Source organism: Alligator mississippiensis, chromosome 2, assembly GCF_030867095.1.
Source record: "Alligator mississippiensis isolate rAllMis1 chromosome 2, rAllMis1, whole genome shotgun sequence".
NCBI classification, from domain to species: domain Eukaryota; kingdom Metazoa; phylum Chordata; order Crocodylia; family Alligatoridae; genus Alligator; species Alligator mississippiensis.
Genome location: NC_081825.1, coordinates 284,643,450 through 284,668,123, shown reverse-complemented (window position 1 = coordinate 284,668,123; position 24,674 = coordinate 284,643,450). Strand labels below are relative to the sequence as shown.

General features: G+C 45.0%; 1 protein-coding gene across 1 annotated transcript in view; it reads right to left on the bottom strand.

The window, feature by feature from the left end:
• PPP2R5C (protein phosphatase 2 regulatory subunit B'gamma) overlaps positions 1–24,061 on the bottom strand; it is a 137,789-nt gene extending 113,728 nt beyond the window's left edge. Inside the window, exons 1-3 of the mRNA XM_006270412.4 lie at positions 23,944–24,061; positions 23,269–23,334; positions 1,331–1,490 (exon numbers count right to left, since the gene is read on the bottom strand). Coding sequence (XP_006270474.2) covers positions 1,331–1,490; positions 23,269–23,334; positions 23,944–23,970 — 253 coding nt within the window. The 5' untranslated portion in view covers positions 23,971–24,061. The remainder of the gene's footprint in view (positions 1–1,330; positions 1,491–23,268; positions 23,335–23,943) is intronic.
• Positions 24,062–24,674: the final 613 nt, after the last annotated feature.

Genomic DNA, 24,674 nt, shown 5'->3' with positions numbered 1-24,674 from the left:
TTCTTGTTGGTCATCTGTGGTAATATATTCTTTTAAAATTTACAGACTTTATTAAATAAATGACAAGCAACTACTAAAAAAGCAGCAATTAGCACCCTAGGGGGAGAGGAAGGACAGTGTCCTGAAGACTGTTCCTCTAATGCAGCACTGTGGTCTGGTGCACTGTAATTTTCATGTTTTATGCAACTGGGGACATCTGCCTTGAAACTGGACATTAATCTCTTTATTGCTACAAGAAATATCATATAAAACTCAATATAGTTAACACTGGCCTTGAAACTAACTGTATTTCCTCACTTTCAAGAAAGGCATCAATAAATTGTACCAGAGAAATGAACACGAATGAGAAAACCTTTCCATTACCCCCTCTCACTTTCACATTGCCTACAGTGCATAACACCAACACTCTACAGGATTTCCACTTTCATTTTTAAATACCAAAAGTAACACATTCGCTTTGAACTCTTGCTCTAACATAAGATCAACATATCTAACCACCCCATTCTGTCCTCGCCCACTCCCCTCTCCCCCTGTCGTTCTTGACGGGCAGTTGGTTAATATTACATAATGTGGGAAGTTTTGCCCCCGAAATGTTAGTCACAATTAAGATTCTGTTAGTGAGAGTCTGCACAGCATGAATAGTAGCAGAAACAAGTAACAACAGTAGTAGTAATAAAATAAAGAGACATCAAGATTATTACCCTTTACCAAAGATGGTCGCTGTTATTTTAAAAACACAGACATGTAACTATGGTCTAGATAATGAGAAAGGGAGAAATCCACTTGTACTCAACAATGCTGATAAGCCCCCTATACCACTTCATCCCTTAGAGAGGCAGGCACATTGGAATTCAGTGAATCTGGAAACCTTTGTTGTGTCCAAAGAGTTGCTTAGTGTGGGTTCTGTAAAGGCATTTATGGGGGATTAGAGCATTTTGGGATGAGGGAGACCTGCTGGAGCAAAACATCATATAAAACATTTGAAGGAAGAAGGGCGGACATACAACCTACCTGCAAGTATTGGTGTAGGAGTCTAGGCCTTTCAATCCTGCTTAGTCTTCTACACAAAGCCTAATTACCTTGGCATTATGTGGATAGAAGTGAATTTGACCCTAAGGAAATATTCTGGTGAACTATGATTACTAAGACTTCCAGATTCTAATTCTGCCTATTCATTAGGAATATCAGTATAAAATTGCAAAAGAAAAGGCCATACTTATTGGGGGGGGGGGGGGGGGAAATCAGATTATAACAAAGTAGATGTTCCTTGATTTCTGTATACCCAAGCCCTCCCAAAATATTAATTCTAACAAAAAAGTAAGATACATACCTTTTAAAGCTGGCAGTTTCTGGAGTTCTCTGTTATTGCTAACATTAAACCTTGAAGAACTCTGCCGTTTTTCCTTTTTCAGTACAGTCTGAGGAGCAGGTACTTTGATTTTAGATAACTGTGCTGGAGGAGGAGCGCTGTTTGATTTTTTGTTTGACACCTGTTTAAAACACACATTTAAATGTAACTGAGTTTGTTAAACAAAATATTCTAAGAGCAAGTTCAGGTTACAAAAAGCTCAGCTGGAAACAGGGCAAGATTTTAATGGATTTCGCAGCCTTGTGTCAGAGTGCATAAACATCTATTACTCTGCTGCTTCGGGGGTGGGCAAAACATGGCCCGCAGGTGGGATCTGGCCTGCTAAGGGATTCTATTGAGCCTGCAGTAGGTCCCTCAATCCCACCCGGCCCTGGCACAGGGGGCAGCCTGGGCCATGGTGCGAGCAGCTGGTCCCACCACCCCTGGGCATGCAGCAGGGTGGGCGTGATGTGGTGGTTGGACTCAAACTTCATGGCAGCCCATGCCAGGCAGCAGCAGCTGGAAGAAGCCACTACCAGTGTTTCGTTTCTGCTGCTGCCTGACCTGGCTCTGCTGCCTGGGCACCCTGACCCTGGTGTCCTGCACTCACCACCAGAAGGGCTGGACAGAGCGGGCAGAGTCTCCATGGAGACCAGCTGGGACCTCTGCAGGCAGGGCACACTCAGCCGGGTGGATGGGATGGGGCCGTGGGCAGATGGGGAGCGACGTCCAGGAGTGGGACAGGTGGGTGGGGCAGGGGCAGAGCTGGGATCCACTCCCTGTGTGTCCTTGCCAGCAGAACCTGCACTCATTGCAGGGATACATAGCGAGCAGATCATGGCCTTGCCCCAGGCCCTGGCACCATGATCCTAGCTGCCCCACTCCCGGATGCCATTCCCCCATTTCATCCACCCAGCCAAGCATGCTCTAGTGGGGTCCTGTGCCCCTGGTGGTGGTTGCAGGGCAAACGGGCCAGATAGAAGGAGAAAATTAATCCTACTGACCCACAGCAGCTCACCAAAACTCTTTAAGTGGCCCTAAAGCCCAAATAATTGCCCACCCATGCTTTTGCCTGCTCTTTTCTCACATTGGCTTCCTTGTCAAAACCCTTTACAGATAGGGAGAACTATTCCCACTCAACTGTTTGAAACTACCTGCTCTCTTGCAGTTCACAGGCATTTCCATAGCGTTCATCATATTAGTTTTCCCCAACATTTATCTGTTCTTTTTTGAGTTATGCCCAGGATCCTCAAAAGGTATGCCTCCCAATTCAATAGGACCTGTGCCCTGTGAATGTCTGTACCATGTCCTATCTTGGCTGAAGCTTCTAATCTCCACTGTAATACAACTGACATTAGTCTAATAAACACTTATCACAGCAATAGCTAAGCAGGAGTCAAGGGTAACTATTTTTCTGTTGCTTCAGTTTCTTCAAGATGTTATGGTAAAAGATTTGTGCTAATTTGCTGTCTACTCATGAAGTGAAATACTTTTAGCATAATGTTTCCTCAATTGTCACTATATGGATGTAGAAGAAGATCAAATTAAATCAGTCCAGGAAAATGGTTCCTACCTTTAGGCTCACTATACTTCACAGATCATTACTTGGCAGTGATCTCCCTACATGTAAGCTGATTAAAATACACAACTAACAAAAACCTGTCAGAACTTGCAATCCTCAAAAGAAAGAAAGAAAAGCAGGTTTGTTGAGAGTAGGCATTGGTAGGCTGTTTCCTAATGCTGTTTGATTTCATGAAGACTTTGTAACAATGAGATGGACACAATTTCCTGAATAGGAAGCTAAATGAACTGAATACAAAATAAACTGATCTAAACTGCAAATATTTTAATGCATTTCCAAATTAGCTGAAATACCTTGGAGAGCTCCCAAATTTAGAAATTATTTTATACTGAAGCATTAGTGTTTAGAAATACAGCGCTCGCTTATTTTTTGCAACAAAAATAATCTGCTCTCCTTTTGCTGTTTTTTGTACTTTAAAGTGTAGAACTTCTGAAGAGAAATTGATTCTTGCCCTGGACAATACTGTATATTTCAGCAGTCAAATGAATTCAACTGGAGTTAAGTGTGGAAGTCAGCAAAGTACCATTTCATCTCAGCATGAAATTAGTTTCACTTGAATATGGATGTTTTGAAAATGTAAACTAGTGTTGTCTAATTCTGCATTCTACAGAGCACTTCCTGGAAGAGAATTAATTAAACACTATCAATATAATCTATTGTATACATACAGATCAAGTATAGAGACCGATGCAAGATGCCACTACCACCTAGTACCTAGTACCTGCAGAAGCAGATACAAATTACATAGTGCACGTTTTTCAGACGTTAATGTTTCGGTGGAATTTGCCCTATGCACATAACTGAATGGAGGCATTTGGAGTTTGGACAATGACAGCAGACTACTGTTACACAGCTGTTGGAGACGAGCACAGAATAGGAAATTTGGGCAGTACACTGAATAATTAATAGGATGCCTTGCAATGAAAACTACAGACACGCTCAAGATTTACTTGCAACCTAATTTGTTCTTAAATATAGTTTTGTTTAAAGAAACAGCTGAATTTGCAAACCTTTGCCTTAATAAACAAGCTCCTTACACTGTTAACATTTCAATTAACATTAAATTTCAGTGCATATCCAGACACTTGAAACCTTCAAGTTCTACACAAAAATACAAGACAGGAAATATTATTTATACATTAATCTTATTTCCTTGAATTTTCTGAAGTATTTTTGAACCCCAAGAATCCCATAATGCTTTAAAACAGTCACTTCACTGAAATGTAATTTTCTTAAACAGCATTTTTGTTTACTTAAAAATGCAGGGGAAATATAAGCAAATAAAGTGACAACCCAAACTGAAATTCAGGGCTCATTTGCTTACAACTTTGCTCTTTATACAGTATAGTAAGACAGCCTAGTTACCTTGCATTGTCTGGATTATACAAACACTGCTGCCTTAGCAATATCATGCCTGAATTGAACGCTGTAAATTAATGGAACACTACACTGTTCAGAACAGGATATGTTCATCTGCCACCTGGTTTCTGTTCATTACTTGAAACAGGAAAACTAGTTTTCCTGTTTTCTCTATCCCTAACCAGTTTCTCAAAATGGGAGTTAACAAGCACAAATTTAAAACAAAGGACTCCTAAGTATCACGTTAAAAAGCCACTTCAGAAAACTATAGCAGTTTAAAATGGGGTAAATACATGAATCAAAGTGGCCAGGACCTTGACTGAGAGGAAAAGAGTTTCCCATCTAGTCAGAGATAAAGGAAAGCATCCCTTGTTGCTAAAGTAATTTGCCAGTCCACAAGTGGCGATTCTAGCAAAATTCTAACTCTCAGTTACTGACAGTCAGAGAAATCTTTGCTGAATTTAACGGATTTTTCCTTCAGCTACCACTAACAACTACCATCACCCCAGCTTGAACTTCAGCCAACTGCTTTTCATTCATCTTCCAATTTCTTTTAGCCAGCACACATTGGACAACAGCCAAGTTGACAGTTGATCATCATCTGCATATTAGTGCTACACAAAGCTTTAACCTTTAATGATCGCTCTGCTTTGTGATACTGGCATAGGACTACTTGGAAAATGCAGCGTTACATGGAGGTCTGCAAGGCAGAACTTGAAATACTGTATTTTCTTACGTGCCACCCTCTCCCCTCCCCCCTCCCCCCCGCCAAATAATACACACACTTTGGTTTGGGAACACAGAATGAAGGGAAAAGAAAGATTTTTCCAGTCACGGCTGAAGTTTGGCAGCATGGAGCAGGGACAGAATCTACTCATCAGCACCACTCTTCCTCTTTTTCCTGCTCAGCCAAAAACTAGATGTTCCAGGGTGTTACAGCCACAGCTGAATTGGCAGCACCTTTTGACTGCTCAGTATATTTGACAGCTGCTGTGACAGGGTTAAAACTCAAGATCCTGTCAAGGGTGCTGCAGGGTACCATGCAATGTTAGCACTGTTAGGCATGCAAACAAGATTCACGTGACAAACCCAGAGATTTCAAATAAGAATATGTAGCATTACAAACATTTTGATGCACTGTGGTCTGAGTTCTTTGATACAAAAGAATTGCTCTGTTATTTTTCTGTGGTCACAAAACAAGTGAAAACTAAGAACTGGCATTTTCCAAGGGTTGCCTCAAGTCTATCCAGGGGTGCCTCAGGCACAAAAGCTTGAGATCAGTGCACTAGCTTTTGGCTGAATAGCAGACTCTGCCCTTTCTCCATGCCATCATGAAGGAGCCAGGCAGCCTAAAGCAGCCATTCCAGCACCCCCTGCCTTCATTGTTCAGCAGAAATCACATTCTTCACTTAATGCACACACCCCAATTTTGGATGGCTAGGTTTTGGGGGGTGGGGAATAAGTGCATTGTATACAACTAAATGTACTACTCAGGTAGCTGGAAAAGATTATTACAATCAAATATAGCTAGTTAGCAGTTTAGCAATTTAAAATGTTCTTTCAATTTTGACAATTCGCATTAACATAACATAGGTCCGTGCCCATTTAGCAACTGGATCAGAAGTCAGCTGGCCTAATACTGACTAAAGACCAACAGACTTAGTCCTTTAGGTCAAGAAGTAGAGCTTATGATTTTAAATGCAAGAGTCTGAAGTTCAACTCCCTTAGACATCCACATGCATTTCTCAAATGGTTCAGTTGAATCTATGCATGCCTGTTGAGTCAATAGTTAATTCAGCATTCATGGCAGTACAAATTTCATGCACAGCAAAAGTAACATGACTGTATCCATATGGGCAAATACTTTCTGGTCATTTACATTCCTTGGATAAGTTATCCTTTCCATTTACTCCTGACAAGGGACCCACACACATGGAATTGGCAGCAAATTTCACCCAGAAACAGCCAATTAATCCCAAAGTATTACATACAGAATCAGGGGTGAGTCTACACATGTGATTAATGTGTTTATTGCTCTGGAATTTTTGCACACAGCAACACGTGTGCAGATGCTGTCCCAGCTGGCTGGGGCATACAGTGCTTCAATACAGGGCTAGCCAGCAGGCAGCTGCCCTACTGAGGTACCTTGCCCCCTAGGCAGCTGTTCCCCCTACCTCCATGTGCTGTGGGAGAGGTGAGGCTGCCTGGGGCACAGGGTGCCTCAGCATGGGGTTAGCAGTCCCCTTGCTGAGAAACCCTGCAGCTCAGGGAGATGAGGCTGGTCCCCACCCCAAATCTGCATGTACTGCCAAGTGGCTACCTGGGGCACAAGGTTTCTCAGGGTGGGGGCTGCCTGCTGGATAGCCCTGCACTGAAATATTTTACAAGACTACTCTGCTGCAGAGAGCGTATTAGTTTTGTGTGCCCTAAGAAGGGTGCACATGTAGACGCCAAGACATTTACTTTGTAGTTAATTAGTCAACTGAGCCGTAAATGTCTTGTGTAGACATGCCCAGGGGAAACAATTTCTGAAATCAATTTACCTCTTATAAGAGGTGTTAAAAGTGTTATATACTGTATTATATCTATTTTTACAACAGAGCAAACAACATTCATATTTTCAAAAATACTGAAGTTTCAGTTATGCAGGAAAGCTTTTACTTCAATTACTTTTGGTTTCATTTTAGAGGAGACAGAGACAAAAAACCAACTTTTCTTAATTTACACTAGTTTGATAAGCAGTAGCTGGGTCAGGGGATGTAGCAGCATGTAGGGGGGGGGGAGGGAGTCGGGTAGCAGCATGCACAACTGCTCCATCCTATGACCTGCCCTACTGTGGATCAGGGGGTGTGACAACAGCACAGGTCAAGGGATGCCACTGGGGATCAGGCAGCAGGGGCAGCTCCCTCCCTATAAGGGATGGAAATTTAAGATGGCCCTCCAATAATTAGATTCTATACAAGGAAGTGGTAACATTTATAATTTTCCATGTACAGAATTGAATTATTGGGGGGTCATCTTAAATTCAAAGTCATCCTTGATTTGGATAAATATGGTAATACATCCAATACATCTTCCATCTATAAACTCTTGCAACAACACAAGTTCTAACAGAAAACATTCAGCAATTTAGCACACTGAACATGGAAGTTAATTTCAGATGACTAAATGAATACGTGGCAGGACATTTTTAGAAGGCTAACAACAAAAGCACTCTGAAGTAGTGGTGCTCTAACTTTTGGCCTTGCAGGCCAGATGAATGGCACTGGACAACTGCTACCCCTTCTCATCTTTTCTGCTTTTGTTGGCGAGTAGATGGGCTAAGGGTCTTTACCAGTTATGTACCATCTAACAGATAAATTCTTAAACAAAAAACCCCACAAAACCTGAAATAAAAATGTACCCAGAAACTACATGTGGCATACATTCCTACATTATTTACAACATTCAAATTTAGTACCTTTAGGTATTAGGTTATCCAAAATAACAATGTACTAAAACATTTACAAGAAAAGAAGATGGAGTTAAGTAGTTGTAGATGGAAAGTTAGAAAATGAGGAAAAGGATAATGTAACTTTATGTACAAAGCCCTCTTTAACATCCTGGTCAATAGAAATGTCATTAAAAATACTTCAACAATATAAAAGTTTTATTTGCCTTCCCTTGCTGCCTTTCTCCTCCCCTTCCACTTTTCAGTATTTTCATTTACAGCTTTGTACCACTGCTGCTTAGAAGTCTACTATCTGTTCCAGAAGCCATAAAGTTTTGTTAAAGCTGGTTTTCAACACTGTGGGGCCAATAAAATATTTCAATACTTAGAAAGGTAGAGGGACTAAAGTGTTTGGAGACTGCTTGCCTTGACATCTACAAATAGCCAGCTTTCCAGGCTTACATTATTATACTGACAAACAAGAACAGCTCATTAGTTCTTGCCCTCATGGAGTTTTTTGATTACTCATTAGTATTGGGACAAATAGCATACAAAAGAGCTGTAATGCAAAAATGTCTCCACTGATAGGGGATGTATACAAAATGAAAAAACTCAGAAATTAGAACTTTTCATAAAATTCTATGAAACTGTCAGGCATATATAAATAACCCCGCCCCCCACTGGAAAATGTTAATAGGTACATTACATTCAAATTAAGGACACTTAATTATTAAATGAGAGCTAACTCTTACAAGTACTGATAAACTGTTGCACTTTCCACTCCTAAAAACAAGCACTTAAAGAATGTGATTAAACTCCATCACAAGACGAAAAAAGTGATGATATGTTTGCAAAATCTAATAGCCTGAGACAGATCTAGGTATCTATACAAGATGCCAAAATGTGGGTACAGCCATTAACTTTCACCATTTAGACTAAAAACTGAATGTTTATAGCTAGATGCCACCAAGAAGGAGTGTAAGAACATTAGTATTCTCTCCCTGTTTTGTTTTAGGTTGGAGGATAGGGAGTGCAAGAGCAGAGTAAAACACTCCTCTTGAAATAGTCTGACTTTATTTGATTTCCTCCAAACTCTTTTACATAAAGCCTTAATTCTGTAAATGAACTAGCACTCCTGGAAGAAATGTTACTGCTTTTCTCATTCCAAAAATTTGAAAAGTTTTACTTTTCAACAGTTGTGAATTCTCTCAAAGTACAGTTCATGAACAACTACTACATCTGAGGCTATTGCGCATTTACAGTATTACTCTAAGAAGACAGCTGTACTGTACTTACAATATGACATTAGGCTCTTGCACTACAAGTTAGTATCGTACACATTTCTATAGTAGGTAACCACAGGAAAAGTGTATTTAATTTACAGAGCGCAAATCAGAATTCAAACCAGATTACAATACTTTAAGCTAGTGGTTGGCAACCTACAGCCTGTAGAACTGGCCCAGAGCCACTTTGGAAGTGTTTGGAGGCAGGCAGCTTCAGCTGCAGCAACTGGGTCCTACCCAGCCAGCTTTGGACCCAAGGTGGGTCATCCCAACCCATGGCCAGAAAAACATTGCCAGCTACTGCTTTAAGCAGTCTTACACCGTCTCCCACATCAACAGGGTAAAGCTCTCCAACAAAATGGCTCACAGCAAAGAAAGAAAATGGCTAATGAAATTTATGATTTATTTCCTTATTATACTTTGCTATTTGTTAACACTGCACTTTCCAGATTTCTGGGTCCAGGAGAGAAAGTACCAGATTTGTTTAATGAAATGGATTTATTCAGTTAAACGCCCACAGCACTAAGATGTAGAGAAAGATATGCATTTTCTTTAAAAGAAAAAGTACTAATTGGTATAAATTAATAAATGTTGATAATTGGGCATTTTACAAGTAAGATTTCATAATTGCATGGTCTCATATATTAAATTTAACAAAATCTCATTAAAATATACCTGCTTTTTAACAGCAGGATAAAACTTTATTTGTGATGTACTGTATTTACTTATATATAACATGCCCTGAAATAAAACACTCATCCTGTTTTTGCCAGGCAGAGTGTAGAAAAAGGGATTTTTCCAGATGCATGGATGATTATGTGACAATGTTCAGGAAGCGTGGCACTAGGAAGTCCCTGGTGGCAGCTACCTCAACCAGACTGTCTCCTGGGATATCACACTTCTTGGACATAAACACTTTATATCACACATGGTTAGGCCCTAAACCCTTGCAAGGACAGCAGCAAGACTGTTAGCACTTTACTGTAAGTAGTTATTTTATATACCTTTCTGTAAATAATGTGTTGTTTCCACATCACAAGATACTAGCACAGCTCACTTGCTCCTTCAGGCACAAGCTACAAGGCTCAGCCAATAGCTATGGCAGCAAAATGGCTAACAAGACACTGCCATCTTAGCAGCTGCACAGCATGAATGATGTCTCCAGGCCTGCTTTTTTTCTCCTGAAGAAAAGAGCTTCCCTACTTAAAATATACACCCCAATTTTGAGGGGCAGGTGTGTGTTGTGTTGTGTTGTGTGTGTGGAAACTTAGTAACTGGTCAGAGACAACAGTGCAAGCAAGACTTCTGCGCTTACTTCCTTTGCCCCAACATCAGAAAAAAATGCCAGGTTATTTCTGTGTTGTACTTATTTTGTGTGCTGTTTTGGATTATTCAAGGGCAAAAAGGAAAAAAAAAGTGCCTATTTGGCAACAAGGGGCATTTATACACATACTTCTCCCCACCCCACCGTGGCACGCCAGAGATCTGCTGCTTTGGAGCAGACTTGATTAATCAAGTCTGCTCCACATGCAAGCTGAGGCAAACTGCACTGCGTGTGTGCAGTTGTATAAGTGGCAAAATGTGTGTCAGTGCACAGAAAATGGTGGTGGTGCACTTTTGAACTAAAGCACCTCCAAGGTGCCACCACCATTTTCTCAGCACTCGTGCATTTCACCACTTATACAATTGTAAGCATTGCAGCGCTGGGCGCTTTTCAAAAAGCACCCAGTACTGCAACACTTGCACGTGTAAAAAAGCCCTGTATTATGAATGAGAGCTATTTGTATTATCAGAGCCAGAAGGAGCCCTAGTCATGGACCCAGACCCTGTGGCTCTGGGCCAGGAATTCTCACCTGAGGTGCCGTGGCACCCTGGGTAAGGGATCTCTTTTGAACGATATGGGGGGGGGGGGGGGGGGGGGGGGGGGGGGGCACCTGGACAAGGAGATCAGCATGTCCCTGTCTGACTGCTACTCCTCCCTTCTCACTGCTAAACCCCATACGCAGAAGAAGCAAGCACACACTCATCCCTGCCCAGCTCCTGTTTCTCCTCTATTTCCTTCCCATCTGTGTCCGCCAGTCGGCCTCTGTGCAAGGAGGTAGTAAAATTCATTTCTGAATTAGGGTACCAATCACCTCAAAATTACAGAGGAGTGCCTGGAGTCTAAAAAGGTCGAGAGCCACTGTCCCAGGCAATGTGTGAACAGAACAAAAACACAGTCCTTGCCTCAAACAATTTATAATTCAAGCCTAAGAAACAGATGGACACAGGCAGACAGTGGAATGCAAAGGAATGGCGAGATGAACGTTGGTCAGTGTATGATATGCATTAGTCATTGCACACTAGACCATAAAACTTTGTTGGGTTTTTTTGAGGCACCACAGCAAAGAAATGATTATGCCATTCCTAGCTTGTGAAGGACTAGTGAGCAACTGATACAACTCTTCACCTTATTCAGAGAAGGAATTTTCTTTTTTCAGGCATACAATTAATTATCTAACTGGCACAACAGAAATTCAGCTTGGATACACTGGCAACTGCTGGGTAGTGTTAAACCTTTCTTTTCCAAGCAAGCACCGTGCCACTATCAAGGCAGCAGCAAGGTGAGGAGCACAGGCTGAGCACAGCCTGCCCTTGCCCCGTGCCCAGACCAAGGGGGCCACGGCCCCTCCCTAGGCTCTCCTCCACCACTCCACTGGAGGAGCCGCTGGGCTCAACTGCCCTACAAACCGGCCCGGCTGGTGCCCCAGTCACTGTGAATGGGGCCCCAGCTGGGTTGTGTTGTGGGGCAATCAGAGCCCAGAGGCTTGTCCAGGGGCTCAGCACAGGGGAGCCAAAAGGGAGGGTGGGGCATGTGCCCCGCCTCCCACACATCTGGCCCTGTGTACTGCCCCCCCCCTTGAACTCCACGCCACCTCCCAGGAAGGTCGCGGGGAAAGCCTGCATGCAGTGGGCATAGCTGCCACCCCACGCTGCCCCCACTCCAAGTCCGGTAGTGTGCAACCACCCCCTACCCCGCTCCCCCTCCCTGGGCAGAGGCAGTCGGGACCAGGGTAGGCAGGCAGAGGCGCAGTGTGGTGGGGCATGCTGCAGCAGGGCCACACCGCACCACGTGGCTGCTCCCTTCCTCCCCACCGCTTCCTGCTCCCTGCCGGCTGTGGTCTAGGGGCATACTGTGCCATGCCTCTTGACAACAGGAGAGGGAATGGAAGGTGGCAGGGAGGGGAGCAGGCGCAGTACGATGTGCTGTGCTCCCCGGCAGGCCGTGTGTCACACGGCCACGTCTCCGGTCACTTAGCCCGCTAATGGCCCCCGACCACCTCTGCCTCCTCCTGTCTGTCTGTCTGTCACGGTCCGGACTAGCCAACTGCTGCTTGCCCTGTGGGCGGCACACGAGCAGTTGGCCCAGAGCATTACAGACAGACAGACTCACAGACAAGGCTTTTATTATATTAGAATTTAGATGTTGGAATTGATAGCTTCTTGAATATTTGCAGACAACATGCAACTGGGAAGGACTGTGAACATGCTGGAGGAAAGGAGTGCAACTAAGAGGGGTCCTGACAGAATGGAAAGGTGGGCTTCAGCTAACAAGATGAAGTAAAATGCAAGGTGATGCACCTCAGGAAGACTAATCAAAAATACAAATACAAGGTGAGTGACACCTGGCTGGCAGCACTATGGAAAAGGATCTGGGAGATCACAGGCTCAGGATGAATCTGCAATATGATGCAGCTGAACAAAAGGCAAATGCAGCTTTGGGATGTGTCACCAGAAGCATCAGATGCAAGACAAAGGAGCTGATAGTGCTCCTCTACTCAATACTGGTTAGGCCTCATTTAGAGTATTTTGTGCAGTTTTGGGCTTCACATTTTAAAGAGGACATGGAGAAGTTAGAGAGTCTAGACATGAGCAACAAAAATTATAAAGGGCCTGGAAGGCAAGAGGTTGAAGGAAATGAGTACCTTTTCTTTAAGTTGAATATGCCTAAGAAGGGACATCATAGTAGTCTTCACTTGATTATATGACATCTTCTGTTGCAAATAATTCAGAAAGACCAAAGTGGTCAGAAAGCTTTTGCCATTATGGATTCCTACTTGAAATGTTCAAGATCATGTTCTAAATCATGGTTAGGTATTTTTACACCTGAAAGTGCTAATATTACATGGCGCCCTTAAAAAGATCTCATAATACTCTAAGGTGCTGCAGCACCTTGGTTGAGAATCACTGTATTATACCACATACAACCACACTGAAGCAACTGAAGGTGGGCCAGTGTTTGAGAAATCTGGCTCACAGAGGAAAAGCTACCTGAAACTAAACCCAAGAAAAGTAGAAGGTATGTTTCTCTAAGATTGTCTTCTAACATAGATCAACCTGTGTATCTGCTGAACAAATAAAACCAAAAAAAAAAAAGCACTACCAGAAACAGATACTCCATTACTCATTTCTTCCTTACAAGAAAAGAATGAAAGAGCAAACACACGACAGATGTAGTCATATTAATGTAATGCAAAACTGGAAGATGCTTAGTTTCTGCAGTTATCTGTATGGTGTAAAAACATATGCAGAATAAAACAGGTTAAATTGCTCTGACAGCTGACTACAATGAATGTACTAAACAGGATACATCTGTGCTACTGCAAGAGTTAAAAGGTGACCTGCAAAGAAAAAGAAGGGCTTCTACTTGTTCTACTTATATAAAGAAATCCTAAACATAGCAAAGCTTTTGGAAGAAACAAATATCAGAAACGTTAAGTCAGATCTTTGATAGGTAAACCGAAGCTGACTAGATGAGTCTGGAAACATTTGCTTTTATCTGAAGTATAAATATTCAGACATTTCCTCCATCCCTGAAAATCCCAAGTTTCTCTCAGGCATGTGGAATGAATTTGTGTTAAATAAAAACAAGGAAAAAACCCAAACTTAATCTGAATTAAAGTAATTTTCTCCCTCAAACTCCCTCAAGTAAAACTTGCCATATTATCAGGTCACAAAGACCCCTGCTGTGCAGGAGGAGTGGGGCAGGGGTTGGGGCAAGCACTGCCCAGGTGGGGCAGGTGTGCGACAGAGCCACAGCTCATCTTGGGTGGGGGGGAGGAAGTGTCTGATCATGCTAACCACTATTGTATATTTCCTTGTATTGCCCCACCTGTCCGTATCCTACTGCCTTCCCATATACCTAACTTGTAAACTCTTGGAGGCAGGGACTGCACAGCATCCAGAACAATGGAATCCTGGTCCGAAACTGTCCTCCTACAGGCTATACTGAAACATCCCAATCCAAAGCTATGGCTGCTGAGCAGAACTGCTGTTGCAATTGTAGTGAACACGGGAACTGCAAGCAGCAAGACTACTATTAGAGGCGCACCAATACATCAGTTCGATATTAGATCAACACCAAAATAAAGAAAATTTATTGCATCAGAAATCTGCCTGATGTGGCCGATAATTTGGCCAATAAATGCCTGTGCGTGTGCACAGCTGTAGTGCAGCATGCAGGCAAGGAGCACAGCCGGGCAGCTTGAAGAGCTACATACAGCTGGCAAGTCTGGTGTAGTGGAAGGGGAGGGGGGAGGGAAAGGGCATGGGGGGGCAGATCAAGACCCCTGTGGTGAGGGAGGAGTGGGGCTGGGGTAAGCGCTGCCCAGCCAGGATGGAGCTGCAGATGGTCCAGAGGATGCGGGGGGGGGGGGGGGGGCAGCTCCCACTGCTGTGCACCACTCATCCAGGAGCCACTGGTCTGGCGCCCCTGCTGCTCATCTGGGAGGGCATGAGGGAGAGGGGAGGGGCACATGTCCCTGAATATGCGTGAGGCGGAGCTCTTCCTGGCTGGCCTGCCCAGATCCAGGGGTCCCCCCACCTCCCCCAGAAGAGTGGCGGGAGCCACTGGACGAGCAGGCAAGTCCCAGACCAGTGGCACAGAAGTGCCAGGATGAGCAACGGGCAGGGACAGCCGTGTCTCCCCCCCGCCCCCGACGTGCTGTGGCTCCGTCCCACACCTGCTCCACCTGGGCAATGCTTGCCCCAACCCCTGCCCCACTCCTCCCCTCACAGCAGGGGCCTTCATCTGCCCCCCCATGCCCCTTCCCCCTCCCACCACACCAGACTGCCAGCTCTCCCAGCTACTAGGCTGGTATTGGAAATCGGATCAGTATTGGCCAATATGCCTCCTTAAAAAATCAGCTACTGGTATCAGCCCCAACAATCTCTATTGGTGCACCCCTACCTACTATTCTTGCTTCCTCCACATACAGAGAAAAAAAAAGGATGAAGCCTAAATGTGATGAAAGGGTGGAGATGAAAAAAAGAGGCAAGGTATATGGCAGAAGAGTCTGATCATTACAGCACAATCCCCCACAAAACCTGGACTTAAACTGATTATCCCAGATTCTCAAAATTCCTTTGCTGCACTGTGAAACCCAATGGCAAAGTACACGTCTCTAGGAAATTAAAGACTATAATATTATACACGTGCAATTAAAGATCATATAATGTATTACATGATGACATCTTATTTTTAAAACACAGGACTAGTCTCATTCAGTGCACCAAACAGGTTGTACTCTGGGGATGAATCATAAATTTTGTAATGAATGAGATATCTGTAGGACCCCTGTCTCATTTGTTGATGAAATGAGAAGCTTTCAGGAACAAAGCAAAGAGAGACCAATCTCTGGAAAAGAAAGGATCAATCTTATGGTTAAGTCAACTGAATTGGTTCCTGGAAAACTTGATTCAGTCCCTGTTTCTGCCATGTACTACTTAAATGACATAAGTCAAGCCAACTGAACCAAATTCCACTATCTGGAGATGCCAGACAGCTAACCATATCTTTTTGATTCTCCTTAAGGCAGGTGTTCAAGAGTTAGTGGTGGTTAGAATTAATGGTGGCTCAAACTTAAGTCTGAACACAAACTGAGACCATTTCAATCCTGGCCTAATCTGGGACAAATTGAGTGCCAACTCCCACACCAAACTCTCCAGATCTATGGGCACCTACACACATGACAGAGCTCTGTTCTAATGCATGCTAATTACCACATGTCAGAGCAGACTTGACTAATCACATCAGCTGCACGTTTGCTAAATCATGCTAATTAGTATGTTCCAACAGCCTCCAGGTCACGTGTATTCAGAATCCCTGTGTTTCAAAATGGTGGTGGGAATACTTTAACTAAGGCTCGTTGAACAAGCTTTAGTTAAAGCACCCCCACCACCGTTTTGAAGCACAGGATGCTGAATAAATGTGATGCTGTGGGCACTTTAATTAGAACGCCTTTCAGAACCACTCTAAACTGCCCCCACTACACCTTTGGAGCACCCTAAGACAGTGATACCCACATCTACTCACCTCAGTAAGATACTGTGAATACCAAATTCACCGATGTGTATTAAAACAGATGTTATAATGGGGAATCAAATAAAAGATAATGAAAAAACTATCACTAATTACAAGTATTAATCCTGTATCCAGTGAGAAGTCTTGGCAGTATGCAGAAAATAGCATATAGTACTAAACGTTATAGGAAAAAAATGGAGCAAACAACCTCCTTACTGTGTACGGAATGAGGCTGGAGAGAAATGGAAAAAATTGAATATGGTCGTGTAATTAAAGCCTTAATACATGATATGCATCATAAACTATACTCAAAATAGGGTCAAATTAAGGGTATCCTGTATAGCCTATAATTTTGGTACTTGATACTAGACCCTTAATCATGTTCTTTAAATATATTTTTTCCTTTATCATTTTATTTTATGATACTTCTCAATTTGTGTTACTTGGTCAGGCCCAGAGTTTCCTCCTCTGTATATATGGTTTAAATACACACACAAAAAAGCCCGAGCCTGTACTACTATATTTATTAAAATAAAAAGGTGCATGTCTACAGGGACCCTTGTAGTTGGTCTACAGTGCTGTAAAAATCCAATTCTGGGCTCTACACTTTAGAAAAGACATGGAGAAGGTTGAGAGAGTCCAGAGGAGAACCACACATGATTAGAGGTCAAGAGAGCAGGCCTTATGAGGACAGGCTGAGAGATTTATAGATTCATAGATGTAGGGTTGGAGGGGACCTGAGCAGATCATCAAGTCCGACCCCCTGCCCTGGGCAGGAATGAATACTGGGCTTATATGACCCTCACTAAGTTAAGCTCATATGACCCCAGTTAGGTAGTTATCAAGCCTCCTTTTAAAGACCCCTAAGGTAGGAGCCAGCACCACTTCCCTTGGAAGCTGGTTCCAGATCCTGGTTGCCCTGAAGAGGCATGGGACTCTTCAGCCTGGAGAAGTGTAGGCTCAGGGGGAACTTGGTAGCGGTAAGGGGAAGGGGGGTTCCAGTGGCAAAGCCCCCTCACTGCCGCTGCACCGCTCCCCCACTCCCTGCCCTGCTGCCACCACCTGGCCTCAACAACAGCTGGCAGAGAGGGGGAAGTGGCGGGGAGGGAGGGAAGAGGCAGGGAGGGGGGCATATGGTGTGCTGCTGGGTGTCAGTGGCCGTGCAAGCTCTCCTTCCCCCACCCCACCCCATTCCTGGGAGCCGGCAGCAGCGCAGGGTGGAGCAGCAAGGGATGGGGGTGCACACGGGGCCGCAGTGGGAGTGGTGGGGGGCTCACAGGCTCAGATGCGGCAAGTGGGGAGGGGGGCATGGGGCTGGTGGCAGGGCGGCAGCACCATGGGGTGCTGAATGGTGGTGCTTTGTTGTGTCCGCCCCCCGGTCATTCATGATGGCAATTTGCAATACAGATATAACAAATTGCCTACCATGAATAACTGGGGACAGGCAGGGCGGCAACACAACAAAGCACTACCACCCAGCACCCCATATATATCTATCTATCCATGTCTGTCTGTCTGTCATGCTCTTAAAGAGCACTGGGAACCCAGCGCAGAGGGAAGGCCAGAGGGAGGGACCAGCTGAGGAAAAGCAGGAGCCAGACTCCTGGGTACTGTGAGAAGACAATTACCCTGCTACTGTGAGCAGTGGCGTTATTTGAAATTCATCCGCCATTTTTGACAGGCAATCGGCTAGTAAGTACGTAAGGGGTGTGCATCAGAAACTGGGAGAATGTCTGTTCACGAGGGCACCCCAAGGGAAGACAAGGTCTAATGGACACAAACTGTTGGAAGACCATTTTAGATTGGACATAAGGAAAAACTTCTTTACCATCTGAGTCTCCAGAGTCTGGAATAGACTCCCCCTAGAAGTGGTGCAAGCACCTACTCTGGATAACTTTAAGAAATGCCTGCATGCTTATCTTGATGGGGTCATCTGACCCAGCTGACTTCCTAACCTTTGGGCAGGGGTCTGGACCCAATGATCTTCCAAGTTCCCTTCCAGCCCTAATGTCTATGAAACGGAAATTTTAAGTGTTGAACTTTCAGTTTAAAAAAAATAAAAAACATCCCATCTATCAACCCTAATACAAAATGAGAGGCCTAGACTCTATAGTACTTTTCTACTATGTTACTGATGACAGGAGTTATTTAGCACCATTTAGGAAATGTCGGTGCCCTGATACTGACTCTTCACTGCTGGATTTAAGGCATGACTTAGAAATTACTTTCCCCACAATTAATGATGATATATTCTTAACTCAAATCTCTTTAAATAAGCTTTTGCATTTAATGCTATGATAAGGTAAAAGATTTTTATTCAAACAGCTTAACATTTTTGCTTTGGGCTAGATATCAACATCTAATAAACAGCGCGAGAAGAAAATATATTCAGCACCACAACATTTAACTACCAGAGCTTAGAACAGTCACGTTTCATAACTAACCTTCAACAGATCCAAAATGAAGAAAAACTAGACAATCCATAGTCTTTCTAAAGTAAAAAGGGTCAAGAACTTTAGCTGAAATAAAATCAGTTGCCAAAGTCAATAAAGGTTATGCATAGTTACCATCAGATGCTTGGTAGCCTAAGCAGAGGCATAAATCATAAGGTCTGCTTGCACCCTGGACCCTGCCCCAAAAGCCCTGAAAGACACGTTGCTCAGGGGGGCGGGGAGGAGTGTTGGCAGGGTATTAATGCAACCTCCTTACTGTATATTGAATGAGGCATGGAGTAATGGCACACACTGTTGAGAGAGATAACTACCCACATTTGTTTGAAGCTAGATAGAAAGCAGTAGATTTGCAACTTAGTCTAAGGTACAAACCTACCCTGCCTTTTACCTAACCTCAAGCCAGCCCTGAGTCTCACCTCCTCCCACAAGTGCTGCCCCAACTCCATAGCCAGCATGTGGGGCTTGTGCTCCAGGTCACTTACTGCTAGTTACAGTGCTGGACCCAAGTACAATGACTTCAGTTTGGTAAATAACTACAACAAAGAAGTCACTAAGTTGGTTTCAACATGGAGGTCAGGTAAATGGACTTGCAAACTGACGCACCATCATACTACAGAAGCAATCCTGTATCAGGGCTGAAATATATTCGACAGGCACTGCTGTGTAATGAGTTGGGCAAAACATTAACAAAGTTGAAGTCTTGTTTTAGGCAGCAACTTGCTACACAGAAAAAAAGAAATTTCTTTATGCTAAACTCCTGTTTTCTCAACTATAAACTGAAAATAATAATGCATTCTGATAAAGCAATTTGAGCTCTATAGACAAAAGATACTATAGATGTCCAAAGTATCATGCATTCAGATAAGTGCTATAGAAATATCTATAAATAATAAATTTGTGGGATGCTGCAGCTTGTGTTGTCCCTGTTCTTTGAATAGAGGACAGTCTCTAGTCCCTGCAATCTGGCACTTTTCACATGCACTGCATTCACTTGGGGGAAAAAAAAGCCCACAGCATATGCCAGTACATTTCCAGACCTGATCAGAGCCTACAGAAGGATTTAAAAACACCCCAAATATCTATTAGGCAGAGGTAGATACATAAGTAGGCTATATTTTAAAGACTGCTTTTCCTGAACAGAATTTGCATGCATCTGTTTGTTTTTTTTTCAAAAACATCTAACTTCACTAGAATCCACAACAAAGTTGTACATCAATATAACCTCATGAAACCCCCAGGTCCTCAATATTTTCATAGTTTCATAGTAGTTAGGGGTCAGAAGGGACCTGAATAGATCATCTAGTCTAACCCCCTGCCACTGGCAAGAGCACACGCTGGGATCACACAACCCCAGACAGGTGTTCATCCAACTTCTTTTTTAATTTACCCAAGGTAGGAGCAAGGACCACTTCCTTAGGAAGTTGGTTCCAGATCCTAGCTACTCTTACAGTGAAATAGTGCCTCCCAATCTCTAACTTGACCCTATTCTCCAGCAGCTTCTGGCCATTGTTCCTCATCACCCCAGGTGCTGCTGGGGGGAATAGGACTCTTCCTATTTGCTGCTGATCTCCCCTAAAGAGTTTGTAGGCAGCCACCAAATCTCCACTCAACCTCCGCTTACTGAGGCTGAACAGGTTCAGGTCCCTCAGCCTCTCCTCATAGGACCTGCCCTTTTGCCCTCCAACCAAGAGGGTTCAGAGGAGGGCCACCCGCTCAAGGCAGGCCACATCCTTCTTAAAGTGTGGTGCCCAGAACTGGACGCGGTACTCCAGTTGAGGCCGGACCAATGTCGCGTAGAGGGGGAGTATCACCTCTCTGGACAGGCTTGACATGCATCTTTGGATGCACGACAAGATGCGGTTGGCTTTGTTGGCTGCGGTCTGGCATTGGCGGCTCATGTTCATCTTGGAGTCAATAACAACTCCAAGATCCCTTTCCACCTCTGTGTTCACAAGGGGGGAGCTCCCCAGCTTGTATGTATGCTGTGGATTCCTTCTCCCCAGGTGCAGCACCCTGCATTTATCTACATTGAACCCCAACCTATTACCATCTGCCTACTTCTGTAATCTGTCTAAGTCTCATTGCAGCCTCTCTCTCCCTTTGAGTGTGCCAACCTCTCCCTACATCTTGGTGTCATTGGCAAACCTGGACAATGTGTTTTCTACCCCCTTGTCCAAGTCGCTGATGAAGATGTTGAACAGTGTAGGCCCCAGGACCGAGCCCTGGGGGACCCCACTGTTCACATCCCACCAGGCTGAGTACAACCCGTCCACCACCACTCTCTGGGTGCGCCCCATCAGCCAATTTTTGACCCATCCAACTGTGTAGGCATCAATGCCACAGTCACTCAATTTATTAATGAGAATGGGGTGAGAGACAGTGTCAAAAGCCTTCTTAAAGTCCAGAAAGACTACGTCCACAGCGACACTATCATCCAGGGATTTAGTTACCTGGTCATAAAAGGCCATCAGGTTGGTCTGGCAGGACCTGCCTTTGATCAGTAAGCTATTTTCTCTGCATGTACATAGCAGATTGTAACCAAAATGTATACTAAATGTTTATTCTAAAAATGTTAAGTTTATATCATACTATAATACAATTATTCTGTCAATAATGTTGCTGATACATTAAAGTGTTCATGTCTTCAAGATCTTTTGGTTAGACCATGCTGGTTGGAGATGCTAAAGCACATCACATTTTCAGACTACATCCTTTTCAGTATTCCAGTTCCTTTCCCATCCCACTCTCCCCCTCCTGTACCACAAGGCATCCTCAGGGACCTAAAAAGATGGTGTCTGGGTTGCTCTTCCATATATTACTTTACAAAAAGCTACATGCTGAAGCAGAACAGCATGCTCTTCCTCAGCAAGGTTTGCCTGGCAGGAAATTTCACATATAGAAATAACCCAGAAATTTGATTAGCAAATACAGTAAGAAATCACAACAAACCACACATGCAAGCTATTCAGTGTTTGAAACTCTCACCTCTTACTTAAAATTTGAGAACTTGTTATAGTTTGCTCACAGTAATTGGGAAAAAAATGAAAGCTGATCTCAGCAACAAGTGTCAATTAAAAAGTTCCTAGAAATCTCTTCTATAAGGGCAACTTGGATAAACTAGTCCAGTTATATACTATAAAGACACTGATTTTAAAAACCTTTTTTTGTCATAATTGCTAATGAAGTGCAACCCTAGTAAAAAAAAAAAAAAAGTGTTTCTTTAAATGTCATACAATTAAGTTGAAGCTAGGCAACTCAAGCAGGGGAGACTGAGTATTTATAAAATGAAATTATTGCAAACTATTGCAAATGTTATTTCATATTGAGAAACTTCAGCTACTGTTAAAGCCTATTTCCCTTGACCAAATTTCAAAACTTAATGCAGATTAATCAGTGAGCATTTATGATTTGGTTACTTAGCAGTTTGCTATGAATAAACTAATACTGGTAAGATGCACCTTATACAATATTTTTATCTGCAACACAGATAAAATCTCAATGAAGCTCCCTACAAATAGAGCACTTGCTCTGCAGGATAAAAATGCAAACAGTTTGTTTACATCATAATGCAGCAAAGAAATGTTTTGAGCAAAGACATAACAAACACACCCATGGAACATGGAAGACATGGGATTTTTCAGTGAAAGTATATGTTCAGGTTAGCGTGAATGTATTTTAAGGAATTTCAGAACTCACTAAAACATTACAGGGTTTGGAATTTCCAAACAGAGAGATTCTATTAATGGGATGTTTTCAGGTTCTGTGGGAAGGAGTGTGAGTAACAATTTAATTGACCCCTTTGAAACCATCATACCTAGCTGGTGGGCAGAGCTGAGAGCAAGGCAGCAAGATGATAAAAGGAACAAAGCAGCAGCAATAGCAGAACTGTCAGTCAGAAGTGAAACACTTCAGTAGATGGTTATAAAAAGCAAAATCATTAGATACAGAAAGGTGGATGCTACGAACTAGAAACATTCAAGTCCAGCTTGAAACAGGCTACTGATGGGCTCTCTTGAACTAGATGCTAGCTTTTGGAAACTGTGGAGGAAGATAAACTAACAGGTGAAAAAATCTGAGTAGGCAGCTTTAAAAAAAAAAGGCAAGCCCATTACCTGACTAGAAGGCTAAGGCAAGGATAAGAGTTATGCCCCAAATAGCTGATGAAGGCAGACAAAAGCAAAAGAAGAAAAGCGATGGGTTCTTGAAAGCACAAAGCAAGCCACGAAGTCCACCCAGTCTATTTTAATTCGAGAAACACCTTGAGAGCGTTTCCCATGAGTTGCAAGCAGCTCGACAGATCTCTTGTCCTCCCTCAAAGGAACCTTCATAGTTTCCTGACCTCCGCGCGGGTCCCCTCCCCGTCCCATCACCAGGAACTCGGCCGCGCTCCGTACGAGGCAGCTTCCTTCCGTTCATTATCTGGGAAGACCGCGTCACGTTTGGGAAGATGCCGCGCCTTCATGACATTTACCTCATGCTCTTGGTTATCCTGCCCATCTTTGCCGCTCTTCCCGCTCTTCCCCGATTTCACAGGCTCCTGCAAATGAAGAAGGCTCGTCACAGCGCTTCCAGCTTCTGCCCCATTTCTCGCCTTGGCGGAAAAAGGCAGGTTCCCCCCCGGGGCTGCACCAGCCTCACCCATGAAGCCAGGGCAACTAGGGCAAGTCGCTTGCACCGGACCAGGGATGGAACAGGCTGGACCTGGTTACCTCAGGGCAGCCCTGAAGGGAGGAGGAGGAGGCGGGTTGTGCCCAAGTCACCTCCCACCACAAACCCTGGGGAAACTGAGGCCCGTGGCATGCTGCGACTCCCCTCCTGCAGCCAGACTCGGGGCTGGGGGCTGATTTTGACATTAGAAATAACGGCACGAGGCGGGTGAAGGGGGCCCCGGCTGCTGCCGAGCAGGGCTGTGCTCGTCCCAGCCCTAGCCCTTCCTTGGGCACCACCCCTCGCGGGGAAACTGAGGCAAGGAGCTCCCCGCCAGCATCCCCGGGATTAGGCTCCGCCTCCCCCTAGCGCCGGGAGCGGGACGCCCCTCCGCGTCCCTCGCCAGCCTCCGTAGGCAGCTCCTCGCCCCTCCCCCGGGGGGCCCGCGCCCCCTCCCCGCCACGGGCTCGCTCCGCGCTGCCCCCCCGGCCCCCCTCACTTTCTCCTTCTTGTTTTTATTCGGCATGGCCGGCGGTCAGCGCCGGGCCGCAGCGGCGCGGCCTCCGGGGTCCCCGCTCCGCGCTGCCGCTCCCCCCGCTCCGGCTCCCGGCGGCGGCCGCGGCCTCTTCCCCCTCCCACCCACACCCCTCCCTTGCGCCCGGCAGGGCTGGCACGCCGCCTCGCCATTGGCTGCTGCGCGTCACGTGGCACCAACGTTCCCCCTTCCCGTCACCGGGGGCGGGGTCCCCGCGGCAACGTCACACTCCGGAGCTGGCGGCTGGGCGGGGTCGCCCCGCCCCACCCCTTGCCCGGGAGGCGGGGTCGCAGCCGGCCGGCCGCCCCCGGCTTCCCGCGCGCGCCCTGATGGGAGAGCTAGCGCTGCTCTTCCCCGCGCAGGGGGCGGTCTGCGCCCGGGGCGGCGGCGGCTGCTGTTGCTGCTCTTCGCACCCGGCCCGGCCCGGCCCGGCCGGGCCCGGCTTGGCTCCGGCTCCAGCTCCAGCTCCGCCGCCGCGAGGGGTCCGGCCCTGCTCCGCTCTTTCGGCGCGGGGAGGCGCTGTGCTGCTGCCCGTCCCTTCCCCGGGAGGGCGGCTGAAGTTGTCGGTTCCTGATTCCCGGTTCCTTTTTCAACGCCGATCTTGCGCGCCATGGAAGACCGGTCGCGATGAGGTCGACAAGCCGAAGAGTTTTTTGTTGTTATTAGTATATTGACTAATAAGTTTTTTATTAGTA